Genomic DNA, 16,586 nt, shown 5'->3' with positions numbered 1-16,586 from the left:
TGTCCGACTCTTCACGACCCCATGGACCAGAGCACGCCAGGCACTCCTGTCTTCCACTGCCTCCCGCAGTTTGGTCAAACTCATGTTCGTAGCTTCAAGAACACTGTCCAACCATCTCGTCCTCTGTCGCCCCCTTCGCCTAGTGCCCTCCATCTTTCCCAACATCAGGGTCTTTTCCAGGGAGTCTTCTCTTCTCATGAGGTGGCCAAAGTATTGGAGCCTCAGCTTCAGGATCTGTCCTTCCAGTGAGCACTCAGGGCTGATTTCCTTCAGAATGGATAGGTTTGATCTTCTTGCAGTCCATGGGACCCTCAAGAGTCTCCTCCAGCACCATAATTCAAAAGCATCAATTCTTTGGGCGATCAGCCTTCTTTATGGTCCAGCTCTCACTTCCATACATCACTCCTGGGGAAACCATAGCTTTAACTATACGGACCTTTGTTGGCAAGGTGATGTCTCTGCTTTTTAAGATGCTGTCTAGGTTTGTCATTGCTTTCCTCCCAAGAAGCAGGCGTCTTTTAATTTCGTGACTGCTGTCACCATCTGCAGTGATCAAGGAGCCCAAGAAAATCAATAACTCCTTTTTTTTTGAAGGAGGAGGAAGCAACTCATTCAATGGGATGAAATACAATGGGAAAATCTGAATTGGGTGTAATGTTTAGAAAAAGCAAGAAGCACCTCCTTTTATTCTAAATTAGTGAGATGAAACGCACTGAAACTGTGCTGAGTCTTTTAAACAAGACTGTCAATGCATGGGGACCTGTGATTTAATTCATTCATTTATTAAAGCATCTCTAGACATTTTCCAGGATTATAACCCCTCCACAGACACCTCTGTGATGATGATGATGATGATGATGATGATGATGGCATTAAAATATCTCATTCTTCTCCAATAAAAGAGAAAAAAAACTAAACCAGATACATATAGTTGGGTTTTATTAAGTGCATTCGGCAAGCCAAAATGACAGTGAGGTGGAACAGAGGACTTGAGACATCATTTTGTGATATTATGGCAGTGGACAAAGCTGTATTGTGACATTTGAATACAATTTTTTAAAAAAAGTAAATCTGTACTGTATTTTTTTTTATTTGGTGAAAAGCAATATTTCAATGAGTTTTACAGTACAATTAAAGTTAAAAAACATGCTCCCCATGAGGAACTTGACTTCTCTAAGAAGCTGTCAGGTATGTTTGACTAGTAATAATAATAATAATAATAATAATAATAATAATAATAATAATAATAATATATTATATATTATTTATACCCCGCCCCCGCCCAGCTGGCTGGGTTTCCCCATCCACTCTGGGCGGCTTCCAAGAAAGATTTAAAATACATTACAATGTCACCCATTAAAAACTTCCCTGAACAGGGCTGCCTTCAGATGTCTTCTGAATGTCAGGTAGTTATTTATCTATTTGACATCTGATGGGAGGGCATTCCAAGAGTTGCAGCTTTTCAGTAATAAGCAATATGAAATTCATTTTCTCATTGTGTCTCATGGACCCTTGGGGAAGGTTGAATGCTCAGGCCATGATCCTTAGCATGAAAATTGGGGAGTTTCCCACTCTCAATCTGAAATGATTTTCTGGAAGTTTATCCACGGAATTAGCACCCCATAATTTTTACTCCTTGCTCTGTGCTTGGAGTTGGGAGAGAGACTGGTTCTCTAATGGAGAAAAGTGAACAATAAGGTAAGTCTCTTCCCCTGTATAAGGCAGGCTCCTCCTTTATAGCTGGAAGTGCACAATTCTTTCTCTGAGGCACAACATCGTCTATGTAACTGAATGTGACTTCCACTTTCTCTGAATCAAGGGTGATTATGTGTCACACTTTCCTCTTCAGCTGGATGGATGGGAAAGACTGGCACATTATTTCCTCCGCCCTTGCCACTCAGGAGATCAATGATAACCCTAGGCTCTTACCCAACATCACCCTGGGCTACAGCATCTATGATACCTTTTTCGAGGCAAGGACAACTTCTGATGCCCTGACAGACCTCTTTGCTGGTGGGGAAATCAACATTCCAAACTACACCTGTGGAAAACGGAAGACACCACTAGCTGTTCTTGAAGGGGGCGAATCCGACATCTCCATGCACATTGCAAGTATTTCAGGCATCTACAAGATCCCACAAGTAAGAACTGGGTTAAAGTCAAGCACAGCTGGTAATATATAATTGCTTAAATAAAAAAACAGTTTATTTTAAAAATATTTCAGGTTTATACTAATTAAATATGTCATAATCTTTCACGCAGATTTATTGTCCTGAAAAACAAAACCCCAGTCTATTTTCCTTTCCTCACTAGATCAGCTATGGCTTCGTTCTTCACGATAAAGTCCAGTCCCCTTTTGTCTACCGCATGACACCAAAGCAAGAGATTCAGTACCAGGGGATGGTCCAACTCCTCCTGCATTTCAAGTGGACATGGATTGGGCTCTTTGCTCCAGACAATGACAATGGAGAAAAGTTCCTGAGCACCTTGACACCCCTGATGATCAAAGAGGAAATCTGTGTTGCCTTCACAAAAAGAGTATTACTACAAACCTGGATGTGGATGTGATGAGTAACAAGTAACTAAAGAGTTAACTGTGTACTGTAGCACCTGACCACTGAGGAAGATCATGTTACAGAATGTACCAGAAGTGTTTCTGTATGTTGCAGCTGGTTTCGTTTCTGCCTGGGAGACGGTCGCAAGATGTCTGCGCTCTCACCAGGTTGTTTGTTATTTTCTCTCTAGAATAAACTTAAGTAGTTATTAGAACACTTTGGACTCTGTGTGTTCTTAAGAGGCTTTTTATCCAACGGCTATACAAGCTTTCGCTGTGTGAGAAGAAGAACTCTGCTGTGTGTGTGTTTTACTGCCAGCCCGGTTCTACGGAAGCAGAGAAGCGGAGAGGAAGCGTGCCGGGCGATAATCAGAGGCTCCTAATTGAGTCATAAACAACTCAACGGAGCCCTATACCCGTCACAGGTTATGGGTCATAGAACCTAATCAATCACCAAAGCAATAAAAGGTGATTGCAGCTGTAAAAGCCGTGGAGAAAGCCGGTGTAAAGAGCTAGCTGGGAGAAACCTGTTGTTTTGCAGTCGGCAATCAATAGATGCACTCGCTAGCAGAAAGACCCTGTACCAGAAGGCTGGGATCCGCAGTCTACCCGGAGGAGCAACGTGAGCTATTCTGAGTGAGTACACAGACACGGAGCCCGGGGGTGGACAAGATGGCGGAGCAGCTACAGGAGTCATTTGTCGTGCCGTTCCAGAGGTTGAATGGCGACAACTATGCAGAGTGGAGAGAAAGGGCCAGAATGTGGTTGCTAGGAAAGGATTTGTGGACTTGTGTGTTAAATCCTCCAACCCCTGTCGCTGATAATTCAGCAGCTGAAGCACAGAGGTTTGCAGCAGAAACCAGGAAAGACAATAAGGCTCTATGTGCCATTGCCATGAGCTGCGATACTACGCAACTGCCCTATGTGCAAAATGCTGAGAATGCCAAGCAAGCCTGGGACAGTTTGGCGGATGAGGAACTGAGACGCCAGAAAGAATCGGCTGAGAAGGGGGGCCGTGGGCGCAGAGAAGCCAGTGGGGGTGCAGTAAAAAGCACTGAGGAATCCACTGTGAGTGCGTGCGCAACAAGGCTTTGCTATCGGTGCCAGCAGCCTGGGCACGTAGCGAGATTCTGCCCAGCTCCGGAAGCAGCCAAGGTCACTCAGCCAGGTGCCAGGCAACCCAGCGGACGTGGTCATGGGACCAGCCAGCAGCGCCGAGGCAGAGGACGTGGGAAAACTCCAGATAAGCCTGTCAGCCGTCTTTCTGCTGCCTTAGCAACGATTCGAAACAAAGGACAGGACAGTTTCACTTTTATTATCGACTTAGGCAGCAGCCATCATCTTGTACCTCCTTCAGGACAGATCCTGAACTGCAGGCCACTTGAAGAAGAAAAGAGCCTGCATCTTGCTGATGGTTCTTCTGGAACAATTAAAAGCAAGGGTGTTTTTTATATGCAATGCTTAGACACTAACCTTGATGTTTATGTTGTACCAGGCATGGAAAATGGTCTTTTAAGTGTGTCTTGCTTATTGCGTGAGGGCTTTGAAATAAGTTTTGCCAATGGTGTTTGCAAAATTGCCAGAGATGGGGCTGAGCTGGTAAGTGTTACTGTTGGGTCTGATGGTCTGTTTGTCCTAGATGGGAGGGGGCAAGCAGGTGGAAGTAACACTGGTGATGCTCAGGCTAAAAGTGCCAATACCCCAAAGGGCACAGAGGGCGCTATCCATAAGGATTGTATTCATGCTTGGCACAGAAGATATTGTCACATGTCTTTTCCTTATGTGAAAAAAGCCCCTGATTTTGTCAAAGGTTGCAGGTTCAAGCCATGTCAAAAACACCTGCAGTGCCGCGCATGTGCGAAAGCGAAGACGAAGAGATGCTCTTATCCTAGGTCTGAGAGGAAGAGCACAAAGCCATTTCAGTTAGTGCACTTGGATATTTCTGGGCCTATGTCAACGTTAAGTTTAGGTGGTTCAAAATATGTTTTGTGTCTTCTGGATGATTTCAGTCATTTTTCCTGGGTCATAACACTGAAAGAGAAGGGGGAGGCTGCCAGAGTGATACAGGAGTGGGTAGCCGAAGTAGAACTACAGTTCTCCGTCACTGTCCAGTGTTTCCAGAGTGACAGGGCGGGAGAGTTCTTGAGTGCAGAACTACAAGGGTTTTTCCGAAGCAAGGGAATTAGGCACAGAAAAACCGCTCCTTTTAGTCCACAGGAGAATGGTTTAGCTGAAAGGAAATTTAGAACGCTGTCTGAACTGGTGGAGGCAACGTTGTTTGATGCAGGACTACCCCAGAAGTTTTGGGGGGAATGCTATAAATTTGTGAATTATTGTTCAAATCGCGCTTTTAATTCAGTTGTGGACAACACACCCTACTACATGTTGTATGGCAAAGTTCCGAAGGTGCACTATTTCAGAACTTTTGGGTGTGAGGCTTGGGTTCTAATTCCAAAGCAGAAGCGCAGAAAGGGAGGATCAAGGTCCAGGAAAATGATCTTCTGTGGTTACGAACCAAACTCAAAGGCTTGGAGGTTTGTACAAGCAGAGGGGGACCAAACCCGCGTTCACATTAGCAGGAGTGCTACGTTCTGTGAACAAGAGGGCTGGAGACGCATTCATGCTAACCCCGAAGTTCTTCTTGACTGGTCTTCAGGTTTTGACCAGGAAGAGGAAACTGAGGTGGATGATGCTGGAGTTCCAGGTGCTGCAGGACCAGATCCAGGTCAGGCAGCTGGTCCAAGTGGTGTAGCTCCTAGGGAAGTGAAGCAAGTAGTCAGAAGCGCACCGACTTCACCCCAGGTCAAGCCTGGGAAGTACAGCAAACGTGGTAGGTCACCCACTTCACCCAAAGCAAGCCCAGAGGGGGCTGCAAAGCGTAGTAGGTCTCTTGACAGTGCTGCTAGTCCGAGAGAGCCACAGTCAGAGACAAGCAGTTCGGATTTAGAGGGGGAGGATGTGGGACCAAGGCGTTCAAAACGCACCACGAAAGGTAAACCACCTGAAAGGTTTTCAGCTGTCAGTGTATGGGCGAACCTAGCAGTGTGTGAGCCTGAAAGCTTTGAAGAGGTGCAACAGTTGTCAGTAGAGGAAGCTAGTAAGTGGAAAGTTGCAATGGAGAAAGAGTTGAACTCCATGCAATCTCTTGGTGTGTATAGCCTAACACAGTTGCCAGAAGGCAAGAAAGCAGTCAGTTGTAGGTGGGTCTACAGGCTGAAACCCACAGTGACTGGAGAGCCTCAGTACAAGGCTAGGTTAGTGGCTAGAGGTTTTACTCAGAAGAAAGGAATCCACTATACAGATGTCTTTAGTCCGACTTCGAGAGCGGAATCTTTCAGGATGCTTTTAGCGACTGCAGCGCAGAGAGGCCTAGTGGTCAACCACTTTGATGTGGACACCGCTTATTTGAACTCTGACCTCCAGGAGGAGTTGTACATGTTGCCTCCTCCAGGGTTTGAGAGTGACGTGCCAGGTCAGGTGTGGAAGCTGCACAAGTCGATCTACAGTCTGAAGCAATCCGCTAAAAATTGGAATTCATGTCTTGATTCTGTTTTGAAGAGCCTAGGTTTCAGGAAGAGTCTAGCTGACAGTTGTCTGTATCTCAGAGGTGAAGGAGAACAGCAAGAACTGTTGCTTGTCTATGTTGATGACTTGATCTGCTTAGCAAAGAGCCAGATGCAAGTGCAGAAGTTTGCAAAAGAGTTAGGCAAGAGGTTCAAACTCAAGAATCTAGGTGCAGTGAATGTTTATCTAGGTGTGCAGATAGACAGAACTGAGGATGGAAGTTTTTTGCTCAGTCAGAAAGGCAAGATTGAACATTTGCTTGAGAAGTTCAGAATGTCTGATTGTAAAGGGGTCAGAACACCCATGGAGACAAACTTTGTGAAAGAGTCACAAGTGAAGGACAAAGTAGCGTTTGAGAGTCCTGAAGTGTTTCAGTCAGTGCTAGGGAGTCTGTTGTATTTGTCACAATGGAGCAGACCAGATATTGCTTTTGCAGTCAATTTGCTCAGTAGAGAAGCATCGAAACCTAGCGTGCATGCTTGGAATGGCATTAAGAGAGTGCTTAGGTATTTGCAGGAGACCAAAGAGTATTGTTTGGAGATGTCAGCGCAAGGTGAGCCACAACTCACTTGTTTTGCAGATGCTGATTGGGCCAATCAGGAGGACAGGAAGTCAGTGACTGGTTTGGTAGTCAAGTTTGGAAATGCCCTGATTGGTTGGCGGTCGCGCAGGCAAAGCCTAATAGCAATGTCTTCCACGGAAGCCGAATTCTGTGCGTTGTCTGCGACATGCACTGAATTGGAGTACTACAGATGTTTGGTCCAGGAAATCTGGGGTGATTGTAGCCAGCCCATCACTGTTTGGGGCGACAATCAACCATCTTTGAGACTGGCGGAGTCTGGACAGTTCAAGGCCAGAACCAAACACTTAGACATCCGCTTCCGAAACGTATGTCAGAGCATACAGGTAGGCTTGGTGAAGTTGAGGTATTGTCCAAGCCAAGAGAACCTAGCAGATGGGTTCACAAAACCCTTGAGTTTCCAACGGCATGGGGAATTCTGTGAAGGGTTGGTTTTGGGGTAAGTTTGGATACCCGCTATCCCCAGTGTTCAGGTGAGAGGGGGTGTGATGAGTAACAAGTAACTAAAGAGTTAACTGTGTACTGTAGCACCTGACCACTGAGGAAGATCATGTTACAGAATGTACCAGAAGTGTTTCTGTATGTTGCAGTTGGTTTCGTTTCTGCCTGGGAGACGGTCGCAAGATGTCTGCGCTCTCACCAGGTTGTTTGTTATTTTCTCTCTAGAATAAACTTAAGTAGTTATTAGAACACTTTGGACTCTGTGTGTTCTTAAGAGGCTTTTTATCCAACGGCTATACAAGCTTTCGCTGTGTGAGAAGAAGAACTCTGCTGTGTGTGTGTTTTACTGCCAGCCCGGTTCTACGGAAGCAGAGAAGCGGAGAGGAAGCGTGCCGGGCGATAATCAGAGGCTCCTAATTGAGTCATAAACAACTCAACGGAGCCCTATACCCGTCACAGTGGATACCCCACAAAGCCCCTGCCATGTGGAGACAAGTCAATGTATTTCTTTACTCTGCAGACTCTCAATATGGACTTTTTATAATCATGGAGGTACAGTCTTTACTTGAAAGGATAGAAACCGGAGGGAAAGTCTGGATAATCACAGCTCTTCAGAACACAATCTTGTTTGATGATACTGCATCTTTCCGTTATGCCCACGGCTCTTTCTCCTTTGTTATGAAATCCAAAAAATTGACAAAATATAAATACTATGAGTCTATTTCATTTGATAGTATAAATGTTTGGAAAACAGCATATGTTTGTTCATATTCAAAGCATGCCTTGTCTGTGAAGGGTTGGGAAAAATGCAGGGAGGAGAAGAAGCTCAGGATGCTGCCCCAGGAAAAGATGGAAGGAATCCAATCCCAAGACAACTATGTAAATTACTTGAGCATCCAGGCTGTGGCTCAAGCCTTGAATGCAGCATATTCATCCAGGTCAAAGAGGATGTCAATTGTGGGCAGAGGAGACAGAGAGGAACTTTCAAGGCTACAGCCATGGCAGGTATATCCTTTACTTTTGCAAACTGAAATTATTTATATGGAATCACCATGATAGGTATTTAGGAAGCAGCCTTAATACCGAATCAGACCAATGGTCCATCTAGTTCAGTATTGCCTACAATGACGAGCAGCAGAAACAGGAAGCTGCCCTACACCTAGTCAGACCATTGGTCTACCTACCTTAGTTTTCTCTACACTGACTGACTGGTAGTTCCTTAGAGACCAACTAAGTTTGTAATTAAGCTAAGTTTTTTTGCAGATAAAGTTGCTCAGATTCGGGAAGAGGTAGACTCCACCATGAGAGCAGGGCCAGGGTGGGGGAGTGCTAGAGATCTGTCTAGTCAAGTTGCGTGGCATCAATTTCAATCTGTTACCTCCGAGGATGTGGACAGGCTGTTTGGACAAGTGAAACCAACCACCTGTCTCCTTGATCCTTGCCCATCCTGGCTCATAAAAGCTAGCCAGGAAGGACTGGGCGATGGGCTTCGTGGGTTGGTGAATGCTTTTCTCTGTGAGGGAGCCTTCCCAGACCCGCTGAAAGAGGCGGTTATTAAACCGCTTCTTAAAAAACCTTCTTTAGATGTGGCCAATATGGCCAACTATCGCCCAGTCTTGATTCTCCCATTCTTGGGCAAGGTGATTGAGCGAGTGGTTGCTGAACAACTCCAGGCATGCCTGGAAGAAGCGGACCATTTGGATCCCTTCCAGTCGGGATTCAGGCCTCATCATGGGACTGAAACTGCCTTGGTCGCACTGGTTGATGATCTCCGGTGGGCTAGGGACAAAGGTGAGAGCTGTTTCCTAGTTCTGCTGGATCTCTCAGCGGCTTTCGACACAATTGACCATAACATCCTTCTGGACCGTCTAGAGGGGTTGGGAGCTGGGGGCACTGTCATACAATGGTTCCGCTCCTTCCTCCTGGGCCGTGTTCAGAAAGTGGTGGTGGAGGATGAGTGTTCAGACCCCTGGGCTCTCACTTGTGGGCTGCCTCAGGGTTCTGTCCTCTCTCCCATGCTTTTTAACATGTACATGCAGCTGCTGGGAGAGATCATCAGGGGGTTTGGGCTGGGTGTTCATCAGTATGCGGATGATACCCAGCTCTACCTCTCTTTTAAATCAGAGCCAGGTCCTGTGGTCCTGCCCCTGAAGGACCAGGTGCGCAGCCTGGGAGTCATTTTGGACTCAAGCTGTCCATGGAGGTGCAGGTCAATTCTGTGTCCAGGGCAGCTGTCTATCAGCTCCATCTGGTACGCAGGCTGAGACCCTACCTGCCCGCAGACTATCTCGCCAGAGTGGTGCATGCTCTAGTTATCTCTTGCATGGACTACTGCAATGCGCTCTACATGGGGCTACCTTTGAAGGTGACCCAGAAACTACAACTAATCCAGAATGCGACAGCTAGACTGGTGACTGGGAGCAGCCGCCGAGACCACATAACACCGGTCTTGAAATACCTACATTGGCTCCCAGTACGTTTCTGAGCACAATTCAAAGTGTTGGTGCTGACCTTTAAAGCCCTAAATGGCTTTGGTCCAGTATACCTGAAGGAGCGTCTCCACCTCTATCGTTCTGCCCAGACACTGAGGTCCAGTGCCGAGGGCCTTCTGGCGGTTCCCTCATTGAGAGAATCCAAGTTGCAGGGAACCAGGCAGAGGGCCTTCTCGGTAGTGGCCCCCACCCTGTGGAACGCCCTCCCATCAGATGTCAAAGAGAAAAACAGCTACCAGATTTTTAGAAGACATCTGAAGGCAGCCCTGTTAAGGAGGCTTTTAATGTTTAATCAATTATTTTATTTCATTTTTCTGTTGGAAGCTGCCCAGAGTGGCTGGGGAAACCCAGCCAGATGGGCAGGGTATAAAAATATTATTATTATTATTATTATTATTATTATTATTATTATTATTATTTGGTATGAGCTTTGTTTAGATACATGCACATGAAAGCTCATACCAATGGCAAACTTAGTTGGTCTCTGTTATCTGTTCCACTGCAAAGCAGGGAGCCTTATCTGTAGAGGATGGCCACACCTCCCCCAGTTTCACTTAAAAAGGTGAAATCTGGTTCTGCTCTAATCACCTGGAACCTTCACTAATTCCGACGGCAGCAACGCAGCCTTAATATTACAAAACGTGATTGAAAGCAGGCTGCTGTCTTGGGGAGGGAATAAAACCCGTGGAGCTGAGAAGCACAGTTTGTGCTGTGAAATTAAGGCTGTTGCAGTTCTACTTTATCAATGCTTAGGTTTATTTTAGGAACAAAGGTTATTCTACTCCAGATGTAATTATGAACTTCAGACTCTTGACCTCCTATAATTACATTTATTTGACTAAAAAACAATAACCACCATGTACTAGAAGACAGACACCCGCCCCCCCAAATGAAAATGTTTTGATTTGCAGTCACTTGTGGGCATAGATCAGCACAATTTGAATCAAAGGCAGCATATTTTCCTTGAAAATTTCCTGGATAAGCTGCTCAGAGTTGAACCTTCTGTATACCACTAATTTAGGACAATCTACAGTGAAGAAAATGGTCTGCGTTGGTTTACTGTTAACATTTGGATCACTCCTCAATAGATTTTATGTATTTTTCATATGCATCTTCACTCATGAGTTCATCAAATTCTGAAGGGTTATCCACAGTCATCTTGATAAGCCAACCATCTTGGTAGCAAGATTTGTTGACAAGTCCTGGATTATCAGCAAGGGCAGTGTTGATTTCTGTTACTTCTCCTGTGAGTGGGGAATAGAGTTCACTAGCAGCCTTCACACTTTCCAAAGCACCAAACTCATCCTGTTTGTTCAGCTTTGTTCCAATTTCTGGAAGACTGCAATAAACGACGTCTCCTAGTACTTCCTGTGCAAAGTTGCTGATTCCTACGGTTCCAATACTGTTTTCAACTGTTATCCATTCATGCTTGTCTGTGAATCGACGGGCGGCGAGCAGCAACGCGGGGCTGGTGCTGAGCCTCCGAGCTGGGGCGGCCTGGCTGCTGCTGCTGCTATTGACCCAGGCGGCCTGGGAGCAGCCAACTAAGGCGCGACGGGGCCTGGCCAAGCCGGCTGCACAAGGAGCGGCGGCGGCAGAAGCCGTGCCAGGCCCGACCTGCCGCAGCGCTCGCAAGGCCGCCAGTGCTGCTGCCATGGCGGGGCCGCTGCACAGAGACGCGGCCGGGGCCAGAGGGGACAAGCCGGCGAGGGAGGCGGCGGCGGAGGACAAGGGGGAGGCGGGCCTTTCCGAAGGGGGCCTGGCTTGGCCTGGCCGGCAAGGAGGAGGAGGAGGAGAGCGCGGCGGGAAGGGGGCTGCTGCTGCTGCTGCGGCAGCTGCTCGTTAGTTGGTCTCTAAGTTGCTACTGGAAGGAATTTTTCTATTTTATTTTTATTTTGTTTCGACGGCATACCAACACGGTTACCTACCTGTGACCGGTAGTGGTTTCCATGGTTTCTGGAAGGGAATCTTTCAGTTGCGGATTTAACCTGAATGCAAACCAGATGCTCCACACACAGGGCTATGCCCCTTCCTCCATTATTCTGTATTCAACGTCAAGCATAGCATTGTTTTGTTTTGTTTTATTTATACTATTATGAATATTATTTATTTGTGTAGCCAAAGCTATTACAAAAACGAAAATGCATAAGATGGAATAAAATGCATTACACAGTTAAAATAATTTATAAAACCAGGCATTCTCTTATTATATAAGAGTTTGCTCCCCTGAAGAATTAAGTTTATCATCCTTAGAAAAAAAATCTCAAAACTGCCACTCAAAAGGCAGAACAGGCCACTCTTTCGGAGATATAAAGGTAATATTACTCACTTTGGTTCACTTCGGTCACACTGCAAATGCTGGAGCAGAATGTGGGGACCTCATGAGCAACTATGAGTCCTAGTTCTCTAGCCCTTGTTAAAAGGCTGTTGGGAGGCATCGTGGTTTCATGTTCTCTCAATGCTGGAGTTTCCTCTGTTGTAGCTTCATTCATTCTTGAAAGAGGTTCACCTCTATTCTAATACTTCAACTGATGGACAGTACTTGGATGAGAATGGGGCACTGGCAATTGGCTTCGATATTGTGAATTGGGTGCTCTTTCCTAATGACTCTCGTGCTAGACTGAAAATTGGGAGCATAGAGAGACAGAAGTCCTCAACTGTGAAGTTCACCATTAACCCAGAAGCAATTGTGTGGCCCAAGCTGTTTAAGAAGGTAGGAGAAATTATGTTATTCCCTTCAACATCTACTATTGTCCTATAACATGTTGAATAGTACAGATGAGGCTTTGATTGCAATCTGGGGCTTATTCCCATTGAGCTTAATGGAGTCTGTTCTTGAGGAAAACGTGTATAAGATTTCACAGTGAGTAGGAGACTTTCAGGAGCAGAGCAGAACACCTTCCCCCAACTTGGTGCCCTCCAGATATTGTGGACGAGAACTGCCTTCTGCCAAGGCTGATACTGGGCAAATATATCTGAGGGGCAAAAGGTTGGGTAAGACTGGAGTAAATTCTGGCCCATCTGTTTGGTAGATCAAGAAAACAAAATGAAAACAGTGGGTGTCAAGGTGGCCTGTGTAGCTGAATACACATTCAAATAAAAAAAAAACCCTTACAGCAGATAGAATGGCAGCAATCCGAGGACTTTTGTTATTGCTGCTGGTCATAGGAGTGTTTTTTACAGCTATTTGCTTGGTTCTAAGATGCTGGCATTTATTTATTTATTTAGGTTATTGTTTATTGTATAGTTGCTAGGTAAAGGTAAAGGTAAAGGGACCCATGACCATTAAGTCCAGTCATGGACAACTCTGGGGTTCCGGCGCGCATCTTGCTTTACAGGCCGAGGGAGCTGGCGCACGGAAACGGCATTTACCGTCCCGCCGGAGTGGTACCTATTTATCTACTGGCACTTTGATGTGCTTTCGAACTGCTAGGTTGGCAGGAGCGGGGACCGAGCAATAGGAGCTCACCCCGTCGCAGGGACTCTAACCGCTGACCATCAGATCAGCAAGCCCTAGGCTCTGTAGTTTAACCTACAGCGCCACCCACATCTCATTCCCCCCCCATGCTATCTTGTATGAAAAATTAAGCAGGGATGTTAAATAAATAGAAACATCAAAGAGGTTTGTTTCCCTGATGAGCTGCTCTGCAAAAGAAAAATAATAATAATTTCCAAAAAAGTAGGGCCTTTAGGCCGTTGGAAGCAGATATGCCTTCTGTTTATGCCTAGACCATTCCTCGCTCAAGATGCACAGAGAGCTGTCAGCCTGGATATGCCAAGAACATTCAGGAAGGGAAGCCACATTGCTGCTACGATTGTTCTCCCTGCTCAGAAGGCACAATCTCAACACAGGAAGGTAGGAAGGGCAGTGCCTCAGGGGAAAGGGCCTTCAATGGGAAGATGGGGCAAATATTTCAGGCAGCTTCAAGCTGATGCGTGTAAGGGCACCCCGTTTTGACTACCTCCTTCCCAACAACACAATTGCCTTTCCTGACCTCACCTATGGGCGTCCCTTTCCCCACAAACGTATCAAGGTAGGATTCTCATTTTCTCTATGCAGATGCCGATGAATGTATTAAATGTCTGGAAGATCAGCATCCAAATGAGGACCGACATCAATGTGTCCCCAAATTAATCACCTTCTTATCCTATGAAGAAACTTTAGGGATCCTCCTGGCTTCTTCTGCCCTCTTCTTGTCGTTAATCACAGGCATTGTGTTTGGAATCTTCGTTAAATCCAGGAACACTCCCATCGTCAAAGCCAACAACCGAGACCTGTCCTACATCCTCCTCATCTTTCTCCTGCTCTCCTTTTTGTCCTCCTTCCTCTTCATTGGACAACCAACGAAAGCAACCTGCCTTATGCAGCAAGTGGCCTTTAGCACCATCTTCTCAGTTGCTGTCTCTTCTGTCTTGGCCAAAACCATCACTGTGGTCTTGGCCTTCCTGGCCGCTAAGCCAGGGAACAGGACGAGGCGATGGCTGGGGAAGGGTTTGGCCCACTCTGTTGTCATTTCCTGCTCCAGTGTCCAAGTTCTCATCTGCACCATCTGGCTCGGGGTCTCTCCCCCATTCCCAGACTCAAACATGCACTCTCAGCCTGGAGAGATCATCCTGCAATGCAACGAAGGGTCTGTGGCCATGTTTTATGGTTCCCTCAGCTACATGGGCTTCCTGGCTGCCATCTGCTTCACGGTGGCTTTCCTAGCCCGGAAGCTGCCTGACTCATTCAATGAAGCCAAGCTGATCACCTTCAGCATGCTGGTCTTCTGCAGTGTTTGGGTGTCCTTTGTTCCCACCTACCTGAGCACAAAGGGAAAATTCATGGTAGCCGTGCAGATCTTCTCTATCTTGGCCTCCAGTGCTGGGCTCCTGGGCTGCATCTTCATTCCCAAGTACTATATTATAATATTGAGGCCTGATCTGAATATGAAGGAGCACCTGAGAACAAAAAATTAAACATGGCATTTCATTCCTTGCACTGGGGATATGGGAAAATCCCCCACTAGAATCTGGACTTGACCACAGCTTATAGTGGGGAGTGAGTTTGTTTGTTTGTTTGTCAAGATCCTAGGCCTATTGTTCTCCAGAATGTGCCAGTAGACTTTAGAATTAGTTCTGTATGTGTGTCCAAGTGTTATATTCCTACTGCAATGTATAGCTCACCATTGCCTTCACCTCATTTGTTACTATACACACATGCCTCTTTCTTTTATTCATTTGCTGCCATCGTTTCCTCAGAATGCTTCAGAAACCCTCCTAGTAGCGTCTTTCTCAGACATGGACATGGGATGTGTCTACTACTAGTGACAGTAAAAATTTAAACTGGTTCAAACCTACTGGTGACACAGAGGTGACTATGGTCAGTTTCTGTACAATTAGGTTAATCCCTTACTCCAGACAATGATTTCCACTACTCCTTTCTCCAAGCAATTCCTAGTTGTCCATCCCTCACTGAACTGATTGTTCACTGTTGAACTGAATTGAAACATCCAGCGAATCAGACAGAGATTTGCTGTTTGCCAGTCCCCACCTACTAAATGCTAAAGCAGTCTCCCTCTCCGCTGCTGGAACCTGTCACCTTGCAACCACTACCATACATTCTCATCCCATTATAAAAATGCATGTCTCATTCTACTGAAAGGAGGAAGAAGGTTTCATGCTAGATCAAATGACAAACATTCAGCAGCCATCTGAATCAACTGTATCCAGTTCCCATCAGCCACTATGGCCAAGGATGAGAAGTGATGGGAGGTGGAGTTGTGTAACATATTGAGAGAGCTTGTACAGTGGTGCCTCGCTTAACGAATGCCCTGCTTAACGAAATTTCCGCTTAACAAAAGGATTTTTCTAGCGGAGGTTGCCTCGCTAGACGAATTCGTTTTACGAAAAATTCATCTAGCAAATCGCGGTTTCCCATAGGAATACATTGAAATTCAATTAATGCGTTCCTATGGGCAAAAAAAAAATTCAAAAAAAATTCAATGCATTCCTATGGGATTCGCTAGACGAATTTTTCGTTATAAGAAAAGACCCATTGAACGAATTAAATTCGTCTAGCGAGGCACCACTGTGCAGATTGCTTCAGCAGATTGCTGAAGAGGTTGTATGGATAGTACTGATTGCTAGGATGATGTGATGCTTTTGAATTATGGTGCTGGAGGAGACTCTTGAGAGTCCCATGGACTGCAAGAAGATCAAACCTATCCATTCTGAAGGAAATCAGCCCTGAGTGCTCACTGGAAGGACAGATCGTGAAGCTGAGGCTCCAATACTTTGGCCACCTCATGAGAAGAGAAGAATCCTTGGAAAAGACCCTGATGTTGGGAAAGATTGAGGGCGCTAGGAGAAGGGGACGAGATGTTTGGACAGTGTTCTCGAAGCTACGAACATGAGTTTGAGTAAACTGTGGGAGGCAGTGGAAGACAGGAGTGCCTGGTGTGCTCTGGTCCATGGGGTCACCAAGAGTCAGACATGACTAAATGACTAAACAGCAACAAATTCTCATTTTGTATTTTTCTGTAGTGAACACCCCTGTGAACTTTTGATAAAGGACATTGTACAAATTTAATGAATAATTTAAAAAATTCAGAAATCAGTAATTTGTGCCACAGGCATGTGTTATTAACATATTAACAACTAATGAAAAACTACACTAAGAGGTTATGAAGAATTGCTATTATAATTGATTGTATCTATATCTATTCTGTATTTATTCTGTATCTGTATTTATATCTATAATGAGTTTAACTAAATTAGAAAAAAGTGACATTAAAACCAGATACTTCAAAGATCTCATGTAAATCTGAAAGGCATAGACACTTTTTAAAAAAAGCTTATGGAATGGAAATATTTTGGATAAATTGATCTTTATGAGGCTCTAAACCACGAAGATGAGAGAAAGTTTGGTACATTTAAGGATTTGAATGACAACTGTGGTTTTGGACATGGCATT

The 16,586-nt window shown here is 45.5% G+C and overlaps 1 protein-coding gene and 1 pseudogene across 2 annotated transcripts; one reads left to right on the top strand and one right to left on the bottom strand.

Annotated features, from left to right (window-relative positions):
- The first annotated feature begins 2,352 nt into the window (after positions 1-2,352).
- Positions 2,353-14,665, top strand: LOC148687208 (vomeronasal type-2 receptor 26-like). The gene is made up of 6 exons (XM_088663959.1): positions 2,353-2,538; positions 5,038-5,050; positions 7,588-8,144; positions 12,114-12,344; positions 13,361-13,487; positions 13,692-14,665. The coding sequence occupies exons 1-6, from the start codon at positions 2,368-2,370 to the stop codon at positions 14,588-14,590; spliced, it is 1,998 nt and encodes a 665-aa protein (XP_088520085.1). The 5' UTR covers positions 2,353-2,367; the 3' UTR covers positions 14,591-14,665.
- Positions 10,364-11,335, bottom strand: LOC148687209 (glycine cleavage system H protein, mitochondrial pseudogene; annotated as a pseudogene). Its single transcript, XR_015948553.1, has one exon. The product of XR_015948553.1 is annotated as a glycine cleavage system H protein, mitochondrial pseudogene (transcript).
- Positions 14,666-16,586: the final 1,921 nt, after the last annotated feature.

This window comes from Zootoca vivipara, chromosome 2 (assembly GCF_965207765.1).
Source record: "Zootoca vivipara chromosome 2, rZooViv2.hap1.1, whole genome shotgun sequence".
Classification (NCBI taxonomy): Eukaryota; Metazoa; Chordata; class Lepidosauria; order Squamata; family Lacertidae; genus Zootoca; species Zootoca vivipara.
Note: the sequence above shows the minus strand (reverse complement) of the source record. Positions and strands in the feature narration are given on the sequence as shown.